The sequence below is a fragment of the Nannospalax galili genome, unplaced genomic scaffold (assembly GCF_000622305.1).
Source record: "Nannospalax galili isolate Female #2095 unplaced genomic scaffold, S.galili_v1.0 scaffold660, whole genome shotgun sequence".
NCBI lineage: Eukaryota > Metazoa > Chordata > Mammalia > Rodentia > Spalacidae > Nannospalax > Nannospalax galili.
Genome location: NW_008349073.1, coordinates 1700311 through 1712651, shown reverse-complemented (window position 1 = coordinate 1712651; position 12341 = coordinate 1700311). Strand labels below are relative to the sequence as shown.

The window sequence follows — 12341 nt, the reverse complement described above, 5'->3', positions numbered from 1 at the left end:
TAACCTGTCAGGCAGCAGAGTTTCTCTTGGGAGTCCCTGGAGCCATTTCAGGGCCTGAAGGCAGTGGGGAAGGGAAACTTAATCCCAGGAGAGCTGATGGACAGGACTCAGATATCTTTAGAGCAAGGGCATTGGTGATCCACAGCCAGTCACTGCCCTAACCCATTAGTTAGGGTCAAGAACATCTCTCGAGTGCTCACTGTGCTGCGATTGTACTGGTCACCCAGTCTATTTTCTTGGAATTATTTTCTTCCCTTTTCCATTTCTCTTTTACTTTGTGTCCCAGAGCACAGCTGTAGAGCAGTATTTTTTCACATGCCAATTTTCTTACATTATTTTGAGTGTATTTGTCTTTTCTCTCCAGCTAGATAATATATACTTCAAGGACAGGGCTCTGGCTAGCCATGGTTCACTATCAAGTGGGAGGGTCACTAATGTGTACCTGAGAGAGGAAAGAAAGCCAGAGAACAATGACCACAGAAGCCTAGACTGATTAATACTTACTGAGAAGATCCTGTGCAGCCATCAGTTGAGGAAGACAAAACATGGAATTAGGGGACAGGTTATAACTTTCTGTGTTGCCAGGAGGAAGGTGCAGGTGCCCAGTACATTGCTAGGTATATGCAACAGTTCCTTAAGTATCTGTTTAGAGAAATTGACTGGGTAAAGTAAGAGTTCCTGGAGAAAAAATTATGTAATAAATTCCTGAGGTTCAGAAGGGTTAGCAGTCCTGAAGTTATTCTGCAGACAGGTCATGATTTTAAAAAAATAGCCAGGTATGGTGGTGCACTCCTTTAATCCCAGTAGAGGAGGCAGAGACAGGAGGATCTCTGTGAGACTGAACCCAGCCTGGTCTACATAGCAAGTTATGGGCCAGCTGGAGCTACAGAGAAACCCTGTCTCAAAAAGCCAAAAAAAATAAAAGTTAAAAAAAAAATCATATTAGATGCAGATCTTCAGATACCTCAAGATAAGGAAAAGCCATTTGTGAAACTATTTAAGAGGCTTATTTTCTAGTTTGATTTTTTTTATTTATTTTTGGTCCACTTCCTTGTGAGCTTTAGCATGGAGATTTGTGAGGCACTGATTCTCCAAGTAGGGCCCTGGCTGACTGTGTAGGACTGCTCTGGTAACTGGAGCTCCACTACCAACAGATCAAAGAACTGCAGAGCAAGCTGCGGGAGCTGCAGCTACAGTACCAGGCTAGCATGGATGAGCAGGGGCGGCTTCTAGCAGTGCAGGAGCAGCTGGAGGGGCAGCTGCAGTGCTGCCAGGAAGAGCTCCATCAGCTCAAAGAGAAAAGGCCCTCCCTTGGCAAGGAAGCCAGGGCAAAGAATGGCAATAAGAACATGAACAAGAATGCCAACGGAGTTCAAAACAGAAAGGTGGGTGAGACATGCTCAGAGAGTTCCAAGAAGGACTTTGAGAACAAGGTGAGTTGCAGTCTTAGCAGCCAGAAAGATAGGTGGGTGGAAGAGGCCCTGGGAAGAAGCACTATCTCCACTATAGTTCCTGCTAAGCAACAGATGTGTAGGAAGGCTTCGGGGACCCCTTAGTGTCTACAGGAGTTCCATCTTCATAGAAAGTGGACACAGTTTTCCTAGGAGCCATGGGGAGAGAGCTGGACAACTGCTTTCACTGGCCCAAGCCATTTCTGGGGCTCCTTGTTCCTGGGTTATATAACCAAGAGAAAGTCCAACTAGATGGAAAGGAATTTATTCAAAGTAGTTGTGTACTAGTAAGTGAAAGAGGATTGGATGTCATGGGAGTGGTGGGATGCAGCAGCTGAGGTACAGAGCCCAAGAATTTTGAATCATGGTTAGCTGTCTGACATGGATTAACCAGTCAAGTGGATGTGTTGGCCCCAACTAACTGTGACTGCCTTCCACATTATTCTCAGATTACCTTGTAGTCCCAAAATATAGTCCCACACAGTGGCACTGTGACATGGAGGTAGTACAGCCTTGTCTTGAGGGTAAGTTTTTTGTAGGTAACAGCAGCCCCCATCCTCCTGCCTTACCTCCACCCCACAGAGTCTGGAGGTGGTGCTGTACTACAAGGCCAGCCAGAGGCAATTAGATGAGCTAGCAAAAGAGGAGGAAAAAAAGATGGAAGAGGCAAAAAAGGAAGAAAAAGAGCAAACCAAGAAGGAACCAGTTGAACTAGTTACTGAGCCAGAAGAGCCTATGGCAGCAGACCAGGAGGAAGAGTATGAAGAGTACAAAGAGGGGGAGGATAAAGAAGACAAAGACCCCTCTGAGGCTGCTGAGGAAGGCAACCCCCTTAAACCTTCTGAGAGCAAAAAGGTAACCACAGCCAAAGCCTAGACCAAGTGGGAAATAAGCCTTGGGCTCAGGTACGTCAGTGTTCAGGAGTGTTCCTGCCAAGGGTGCATTTCTACAGGAGTAGAGGCCAATGAGTATGTAGTGGGCACAGGAATGGAGAAGGGTTTGGGGAGAGCAGTCTTTCTGGGGAAACTGGCAGGCTTAGACCAATTTGTGGTGGAGCCATCTCACAATGACCACCTTTTCTGGGAGCCATGGGTTGGGCATTTGTGTCCTTTCGTTTACATCGAAGTGCTCATTACCTCCCTCCCTACATCAGGCCTGTTCCTACATCCTTCTCTTCGACAGTCACAGAGGAACTGGACAATATTAGGCCCTTCTTCAGGGCATTTCTACCAGCCTCAGAAAGTAACTCCATCTTGCTTTCCCATAGTACCATTAGAGTTAACCCTTGTTGTTGCTGTTCCAGCTGTGGGGAGGGGACAATCTCTCCTCTGTAGGCTTGGGTCACCCACTGGGTTCTGCACATCATGGGATGCAAGAGTCAGGCCAGGTGGGTGAACGGGGGTGGTGGTCAAAGTTGGTCGTTACAGCGGGGGCATTGGCGGGTCCACAATCAGTCACTGCCCTAACCCATTAGTTCCTTGATCTTTAAGGGTAGAGGGGAGGTATCTTGGGGTTATGTACCCAGATGACAGGTAAGTTAGTAACTGTACAGAAGTATTTTCATCTTTTAACAACTGATAGATCTCTGTTGATACCTATCAGCTGAATTCCTGCCCTGAGGTCATCTGGGGGGTTCTGGAATTGAGCACTTCTTCAGTCCCCAGTATTCAGTTCAGGAAAATGTCTCTTGAGGTGGGATTATCCTATTCACTTTAAAGATATCTGGAATTTCCCAGCAAGCAGTTCAGTCTGCAATACTGGCTCAGGATCCATACGCAGTTCTCTGTTGACCTTGTGGCAGAAGACTTGTTACTTAGGCTGTAAACAGTAGGAGAAGCTATAGCATTTCCCCAGGGCGATGTTTCTTTTAAACTCATCATAGTCTACCACAAGCTGGTTTGGAGCCTCATAGATTTCTTGATATTGGGGGCCACATTTCTAAAGCCAAACCTGACTTGTCCTTCAAAGTCAAATGCATTGCTTGTGTCTGCACATGGAGGTGCCCCTTTACCCTACTGGATCCTGAATCTTTAGTAGGCAATTCACCTGGCATTGGGTTACTGATTACAAATTCAATTTCTCTTTGAAAATTATTCCAGTCAAGGCACTAGCCCTTCTCCACTGTTAGCTTGTACTGCATTTTGTCTCACAAAGCAATTGACTTCTAGGGGATCCTAGGAACCAGAGCTCCACGTAAAAGACTTGACGGAAAGTAGGGCTGACAGGTAGCCTGCCTGAGGACTGGTTCTTCCTGTGACCCAGGAAAAGCATCTCTCCTCCTCCTCTAAGGAAGCCTGCTGTACTCTCCGTAGCTCCACTTTTCCAGAGTGTCTGACTCAAGAAAGGTCGAGGTGCAGATAACTTCTGCTTGACAAGATATGAGCTGTACAAGACTGGAGAGAAAACTGGCCCTGATACCTAATTTGGACCTAGTTGCTGTTTAACCCATTCAGTCTTACAGCTTCTGCAGGCTGCCCGTGGGAGGAACTCCTCTGCTCTTCTCCAGACTCGGAGCAGAGAAGAAACGCCACAGCCCCAGCTTACGTGAATTGTAACCTCTTGATTCTTTTCTCTTTTCCCTGTGTTTTCTCATCTCCATCCTCTGTTGGATTCGTGTGTTTGTGTCTTTTCATACGACCTCACGTCTCCCGGTCTCTCCTTGTGCTTCTCTCTCATTTGACATGCTGCAGCCATCCCCTGCCCCTGATCCCCCCATATTCTCCTTGCCTCTTGTAGGCCTGGTGGTCATATCAGCTCTGCTCTGGTGCTGGTGGGCGGAGACCTCGTCCTAACCAGGTACTGGTATTGCTTCTTCTCTTCCCTCTCAACTGCTTGCGTTCTTGTTTCTGCCATTGTACCACAGGCAGTGCTCAGGGCTCAGTTTTAGCCCTGGCTTTTCCTTGGGCTGCTGCAAAGCCTTTAACTTCTTGAGCATGTCTCAGATGCATGTAATGCACAGGGAGTTGGAATGCTTACCAGAGGTATGGTTTGAGTTTCTGTCCTTGACTGGGAAGAATGTGGATAAGCCCATCTCTGTTGCTGACAGAGCTTCCCAACTACTGGTAAGCTGATGTTTGCCTGCAAGGCAGGCCTGAGCTTTGTCTTTGTTTAAACCCCAGAGCCAAGCTCGTGCCATTGTTTCCATTCCCTGTGCTTGTGCGTCAGAGAGGTGGTCTAAAGAGCTATGGTTCTTCAGATGCCCCAGGAGCATTTGAATGAGGGCTCTCTCAGTTGGTCCTTCTACCTTGATGGAAGTAGAACTGAACCCCAACTATATTACATATTCTTACCTAAAAAGTTCTCTAGTTTGGAACTTCTGGTCTCTAGAAAAGTGACAACAAAATTCCAGAAAATAACATACAGTTCTGTCTATCCCTTTTGGGGGCCAGATTCCATTATAATGGGCTTTTCAAACCTGGCTTCTGAAGAGAATGTGATATTGGTGGAAAGTTTCTAGTAGGTAGAGATGTAAATGTTCTCAGGAAATCATGACTGATGTATTCTTGGCACCTCTCCATTGGCCCAGTTTATGTGATCCAGTCTGTTCACTGGATGCTTAGTTGAGGATACAGAGGTACCACCTGCCTTCAGGAGCCTGTTTGAGCTCCCTTCTCACCCCCTCTCTGCTTTTTTCTAGTCTCCTTCCTTCTCCAATCTCCCTCCTCTCTTTTCTCCGGTCTAATGCAGAGGTTCAGAGTGGGAGCAGAAGCATGTTGTGCCCTCACATTTTCCTTTTTAAAGTTTTTATTACATTTTATTTATTCAGGTGTGAGGATGTATGTAGAGGTCAGAGAGCAACTTGCAGGAGTTGATTATCTCCTTCCAGGTAATCAGATCTGGTTGGCAAGAGCCTTTACCTCCTGAACCATCTTGTCATTCCTTCCCCACTCCTCATTTTCTTTTTCTGCCCTTTTAAAAAACATCTTCTCACACCTGCCTCCCCACCCCCCACACCCCACCTTTGGTCTTTTTGTTTCTTTTAAGCCTTTCATTTACTTCCTATGTCAGTTCTTTACTGATGGGGTCTCTCCTTACACTTATTCTTCCTCCTCATGTAGTCCCAGAGCTCTTGAGTCCCTATGTTATAAGATACAAAGCATTCAGTCTCTCTCTTTTTTTTTTTTTTTTTCTTTTTACCAACACCAGCTCTGCCAGGCCCCATCAGAGTGCAAGGAAGGAACTATGGCTAAGGGTTTTCTTGGGGGAGCTCTTATTTCCAGAGCTCTGGCCCCCAGTGTACAGTTCCTGTCTGGATCTTGAGGCAGGTAGTATAGTAGAGGTATGCCTGACAAGCTGTGAGAAAGCTTGGCTGAATCTGTCTCCTCCTACTGGTCTTGTGCCAAGGAGCAAAATGTGCTATCTAGACTTTAATGTCTTCAGTGGTAAATAAAAGAAAGCTTTGCCTTTCTGTGAAGGATGACTTAATTTTGTAAACCACCTTATAAATTAAAAAATACTACATGGGGCTGGAGAGATGGTTCTGCGGTTAAGAACACTGGTTGTTCTTGCAGAAGGACTTGGGTTTGAATCCCAGCACCCACATGGCAGTTAACAACTGTCCGTAACTCCAGTTCCAGGGGATCCGACAGCCTCTTCTGTCCTCTACAGGCATTGTACAACATGGGTGCACTTACCTACATGCAGGCAATACACACATACACATAAAATAAAAGTAAGAAATAAAATATTTAAAAAATACTACATGAGGGCCAGCAAGATGGATCAATGGATAAGAGTGTTTGCCACCAAGCTCCAACCTGAGTTTGATCCTCAGGACCTACGTGCTGGAAGGAAAGAACTGATTGCCACAAGTTGTCCTCTGACTTCTGTAGTCATATCCCTCCCAACACTAAATAATTTTTAAAAATTAATTAATTTTTGGTTTTATGTTGTTTTTGAGACAGAGTCTCACTTTCTCAGCCCCAGAATCCATCAACTTCTAATAGTTCCTCATCGGGGGTGGTGTCTTGTGAATCCCTCCCCCATCCATGCTAGAATTTTGACTGGCTTGATCTTGTGTAGGTCTTATGCAGGTTAGCACAGCTGCTGTGAGTTTATGAAAGCAATGACCATGTCTTGTCTAGAAGACAGCATTTCACAGCAGTTCTCCCCATCCTCAGCTCTTTCATTCTTCCCACTCCCTCTTCCATGAAGGTCCTTAAGCCTTTGGGGGAAGGGGTTGGTTTTTGAGACAGGGTCTCATGTAGCCCAGACTGCCCAAACCAGCCATGTAGCCAAGGATGACCTTGAACCCCTTTCCCTACCTCAAAGTGCTAGGCTTACACATGTATGTCATCACACCTGAAGTAAACTTTTTTCTAGTTTTTTTGTTTTGTTTTGTTTTTTTTCTGGCTTGTCTTTTTTGAGGTCTGGATATGTTGACCAGGCTACAACACTCATAGTCCCTCTGGCTCTGTTTCTCGAGTGCAGGGATCACAGTCCTGTGCCACCATGCCCAGCTCAGTTTTTTTACATGGATTATTCTGTATCTCCACTTCCAACATTAATGTTTCCATTTCATGTCTTCTGTTCTTCTTAATAGCCATTTCTAGGGGGCTGGAGAGATGGCTTAGTGGTTAAGAGCACTAGCTGTCCTTGCAGAAGACCCAGGTTCAAATTCCAGCATCCACATGGCAGCTAACAATCGTCTGTAACTCCAGTTCCAGGGGATCTGATGTCCTCTTCTGACCACCTTGGTCCCTGCACAACACAGGTGCACTTACACACACGCAAGCATAAAACTCATACACGGGCTGGAGAGGACCGAGGTTCAATTCCCAACACCCACATGGCAGCTACGAAGCATCCTTAATTCCAGTTCCAGGGGAATCCGAAGCCCTCTTCTGACCTCTGCAGCATTGCACTACATGAGTGCACTCACATACACACAGGCAATACACTCATACACATAAATACAGGGAGACCCTGTCTCAAAAACACTAAAAGTAAATAAATAAATAAATAGATAGATAGATAAATAGATAAATAAATAAATAAATAAATAAATAAATTTAAAAAAAACCATTTTTACTAATTTAGAAAATTGCCCTTGCTCTTTGTTGTTTGGGGGGTTTTTGGGTTGTTTGTTTGTTTGGGGTTTTTTTTTTTGGTCTTTTTGAGACAGGGTTTCCCTGTAGCCCCAGTAGGCCTGGAACTCACTTTGTAGACCAGGCTGTCCTTGAGCTCGAAAAGATCTGCCTGCCTCTGCCTCCCAAGAGCTGGGATCAAAGGTGTGCACCACCACACCTGGCATTGTCCTTGCTCTTTGTAATTAGCTTAAATTTTTCTTTTTAGATCAATTATTCTTTAAGAAAATGTATTCTTTTCTTTTTTTTTTTTTTTTTTTTTTTTTGCATGGTTCTCTAGCAGGGAAACTGTAGATGGAGATGTCAAAGGGTTGGACGTGCCTGTAGACCAGGCTGGCCTTAAACTCACAGAGATCCACCTGCATCTGCCTCCCAAGTACTGGGATCAAAGGCATGCACCACCACACCCAGCAAGAAAATGTATTCTTAGCTTTAATAGACCCTACCCCATTTTTAAAAATATTTATTATTTTTTGTTTGTTTTGTTTTGGTCTTTTTGAGACAGGGTTTCCCTGTAGCCCCAGCTGTCCTGGAACTCACCATGTAGACCAGGCTGGCCTTGAACTCACAGAGATCTGCCTGTCTCTGCCTCCTGAGTACTAGGATTAAAGGCATGTGCCACCACGCCCAGCTCTATTTTTATTTTTTTACATGTATCTGTATATTGCTTGCGTGTAGGTAAGTGCACCTGTGTCATGCAGTGCCCTCGGAGGACAGAAGAGGCTGTCGGATCCTCTGGAACTGGAGTTATAGACAGTTGTTAGCTGCCATGTGGGTGCTGGGATGCAAACCCAGGTCTTCTGCAAGAACATTCAGTGTTCTTAACTGCTGAGCCATCTCTCCAGCCCCCCTACTCCATTTTTTTAAACCATCTTTCTTTTCCCGTATGCCATAGCTTATGACTCAAAATTTTATACAGTAAAAAGAGTAAGAAAAATAAGAACAATTTCTCCTATTAGATATTTTCTTGTCCCAAGACTTTGTTTCCTGAATATTTTCTTATGGAGTCAGCAGTGTCTAGAAGCCTCAGCACACTCCTGCATACACCCCAAGATGGCAGTCCATGACCTAGTAACTGGAGGCGGGAAGCTGGGGTGAGGAGTATGTTTATTGACTCTGACACTTGCTTCCTAGGACCAGCAACAGGTTCCCTTGAATTTCCTTGAGCCAACACATTCTGACACAAAAGCTCTGGCTGTCTATTAGCCTCCTACTTGCTGTACTCTGCGGAGGATGCTTCTCACTTCTTCCTTCCTCTTAACTCAGCCTGTTTCTCTGCCTTCAAGCTCATGGGGTTCTTCTGCCTTCTCCAAAAGCCTAAGTTACTCCACCCTTTCTCTAATACCTACATGGAGACTCCCTGAAGGCTGGCCTGTGATCTTGCTTGTACACATAGCAGTTAGTATTCTTATTCCATGGGGAGAAATCAAGGCACAGATTCAGGCACCACCTGGGTGATGTGTACAGTATCCTGCCACAAAATTAATGGTGCCAGAATGAAGAAACCACATGGCTTCTCTGGTTACCCAGGAGGCAAGAGAGGCTAAATCATGATGTTCCTGAGGCATCCCCTCCAGCAGGCAGGTGATTCTGGCTTAGGGAAGGGTTCAGAGGGCTGGGAACTCACAGTTTTTCTTTGGTCCCCACAGAACATGTTTGGGATGTGGAAGCCCATGGCAGTCTTGGCTATTGCAGCAGTGGCTCTGTATGTGTTACCCAGCATGCGACCGCAGGAGGCAGAATACTGCTACACGGAGTGATGGCAGACCTGGGCCAGCCCCGAGGGCCGATCCCCCGAGGCTACCACTCTCACCTTTGGGCAGAACACACTGTGCCACAGCCCCCACCCCACCCATGTGTCCCCATCTCCTTTGCCTCAGTCATTCAGGCTGTAAAGGCTTATGGGAGCTGCTGGCTTCCACCTCCTGCCTTGTGTAAGAACCTGGGATCCTTGTAATTAAATGTCAACCTAATTACTGGAGAAGTTGTGGCTTTTTATTCACTAAGTGCTTCACATAACCAGAACAGAGCAATTCCCCTTCATCCAAGTTTCCTACCTAAGAGACTAGGTCCTTAATATGATTTCTTACCCTCCAGATAATCTCAGAAATGAAGTTGAATTCCAGTGCTGCCAGACAAATCACAGAGGGATTGATCTGCGCCTTTTAACCCTATCTCAAGGGACTCTTAGGAGCATGGAGAAATGGGGTAAACTGGGTACTTTGTGTATGATGCAAGGAACAAAAGGTCTCTTAGTTTCTGTGTCCTAAGAAGATCTTCATGGGAGTCTCTGACTAGAGTGTTTGTGGCTTAGTCCTTGTGCCTGGAGAGATACCCTCTCAGGGGCATTTTAATTTCAAGGTCTTAACAACAAATGGGCCCAGTGCTTTGACTGAAGCAATTATGTATGGAAAGCAAAGTGAAAAGAACCAAGGAGAAATTGTAAATTACTTAGGTCCTAGCAACAATGGAAAGCTGTTACCACCCTAGGCTTGAGGAGGAAGGAAAAGAATCAAGAGCTGGAGACTGGTGAGGTAGCTCAGTAGATTTTAGAAGCACTTAGAGCATTTCCTGGTTAGTTTTCTGTTGCTGTAATAAAATACTCTGACCAAAAGCAACTTGGAGAGGAGAGGGTTTATTTGGCTTACACTTCCAGATGATGGTTCATCTTTGAAGGAAATCAAGACAGAAACTGAAGCAGGAACTCAAAGCAGAACCCATGGAGGAGCACTGCTTGCTGGCTTACTCTCCCTCTGCTAGCTTTCCTACACAGCCCAGGCCCACCTGCCCAGGAATGGTGCTGCCCACAGTGGGCTGGGTCCTCCCACATCAATCATCAAGACAATCCCTCACAGGCATGGTCACAAGCCAACCTGATCTGGGCAATCCTTCAATTGAGACTTCCTCAGATGACTCTAGACTGTGTCAAGTTGACATCTGAAGCTAACCAGGACAGTGTGCAAGCCTGAGACCCAAGTTCCATTCCTGAAACCCACGGAATGAGAACACATTCTTTTTTGTAAATTTATTTTTGGGGGCGCTAGAGAGATAGCTCGACGGTTAAGAGCACTGGCTGCTCTTGTAGAGGACCTGGGTTTGATTCCCAGCACCCACATCGTGGCTAACAAGGTCTGTAACTCCAGTTCCAGGGGATCTGACACCCTCTTCTGACCTAAGAACCCATTCTTGAAAATTGTCCTCTGACCTCCATTTGTGCACCATGGCATGCATACCTGTACTTACCCACATATATCACACACAATAATAAGTTTAAAGAAAAAAGATGGAAGAGCTGGAGAAATGACTGAGAGGTTAAGAGCACTTGCTGTTCTTCCAGAGTACTTGGGTTTGATTCCGAACACCCAGAACCATCTATAACTCCAATTCCGAATCCAACCCCCTCTTGGGACAAAACACTCATACACATAAAATAAAATAATTTTTTTTGTCTTTTTGAGACAGGGTCTCCCTGTAGTCTTGGATGTCCAGGAATTCACTATGTAGACCAGGCTGGCCTCAAACTCACAGAGATCCACCTGCCTCTGCCTCCCAAGTGCTGCCACCACACCCGGCTAATAAAGTATTTTTTTAGAAGAAAAAAGATGGAGCCCTGAGAAGGGCCCCTGACAGGCATGCCATACCAGATCCAGAATGATATGAAAGCTTCGCCTCCTATCCTTTCCTCCCATTAGCCTGCTTCCTAGTAGCACCGCTCTTTGGCTGAATCTATCAGGGAATCAGACAGAAGAGGTACCCAGGTGATGTAATCTTTCAAGATCAGCTTCCTGGAGTGTCCTGCAGGACAGATGATTGGAAATGTATCTAAGAGGGGATAATAGCATGGCTAGGATAATTTATGCAGGTCACCAATGCCTTCACTCCTGTGAAAGCCTTTCTTTATGATTGGTTGTTCTCAAGACTATTGACACTAAAGATATCACATGAGAGCAAAGATCATATCTTGTCTGGCAGACAGCATTTCACAGCACTTCTCCCCATGCTCAGCTCTTTCATTCTTCCCACCCCCTCTTCCACAAAGTTCCCTAAGCCTTTAGGGGAGGAGGTTGGCTTTTGAGACAGGATCTCATGTAGCCCAGACTGATCTCAAACTAGCCATATAGTCAAAGATGACTTTGAACTACCTCCACCTCCGGAGTGCTGTGTTTTTTCAAAACAGTGACTGGAATGGCCCTTATGACCTTAGGACCCCTCTTTATGCTCCTCTCTGACTGATGACAAAGGACTTTGTTTTTGTTGAACCCAGCAAAGCATAGAGGCAGAGTGTATCCTACGGTGGATGCAGGTAAGTTCTAAATGGAACCATCTCTTCTCCAGGAGTGAAGTAGGAAGTAGCAAGGACATTTAGAATAAAGGGATTTTCACACTGTATACAGCTCAGAGGGGTGACATAGTGGAATCTGAATGTCCTACCTGGCAGACAGGTGAGGTCAGGTCCTCACCCTATCAGGGTGAGAGCTGACATTGTGGCCAGCCCCACATGGCCGCAACTGGGCAAACTGAAGGTGGTCTGGAGTGTCTCTTTTGCCTCCTCCTAAGTGACACCTCTTTGAAGATCATTCTGATTTAGTGTGGTCTAGCCCCCTCTCTACTCCATGTGGTCCACATATCAGCAACAGCTCAAATGACACGGAGGATCACTGATTTCATCTGGAATTAGAAGACGGAGGGCAGGTTCTGATAGTTCCCATCCATTCAAGGGACCAGACCTAAAGCCTGGCTAATTACAGAACATGGCCTGCCTTTCTCCATAAACACAGAGTTCCTCCCTTTAAGACATTTGCCC

General features: G+C 45.7%; 1 protein-coding gene across 13 annotated transcripts in view; it reads left to right on the top strand.

Annotated features, from left to right (window-relative positions):
- The window catches only part of Ccdc136 (coiled-coil domain containing 136), a 34535-nt gene extending 25017 nt beyond the window's left edge, over window positions 1-9518 (top strand). For 4 of the 13 annotated variants that reach the window (XM_008846381.2, XM_029570023.1, XM_017801430.1 and 1 more), the window contains 4 exons: window positions 1155-1385; window positions 2034-2306; window positions 4188-4247; window positions 9187-9518. In XM_008846381.2, the coding sequence (XP_008844603.1) occupies window positions 1155-1385; window positions 2034-2306; window positions 4188-4247; window positions 9187-9297 (675 nt within the window). In that variant the 3' untranslated portion in view covers window positions 9298-9518. Of the gene's footprint in view, window positions 1-1154; window positions 1386-2033; window positions 2307-3619; window positions 4120-4141; window positions 4248-5217; window positions 5278-8514; window positions 8632-9186 lie in introns of those variants that run through there. The other 9 variants (XR_003851617.1, XR_003851616.1, XR_003851618.1 and 6 more) reach the window with 9 other exon arrangements.
- Window positions 9519-12341: the final 2823 nt, after the last annotated feature.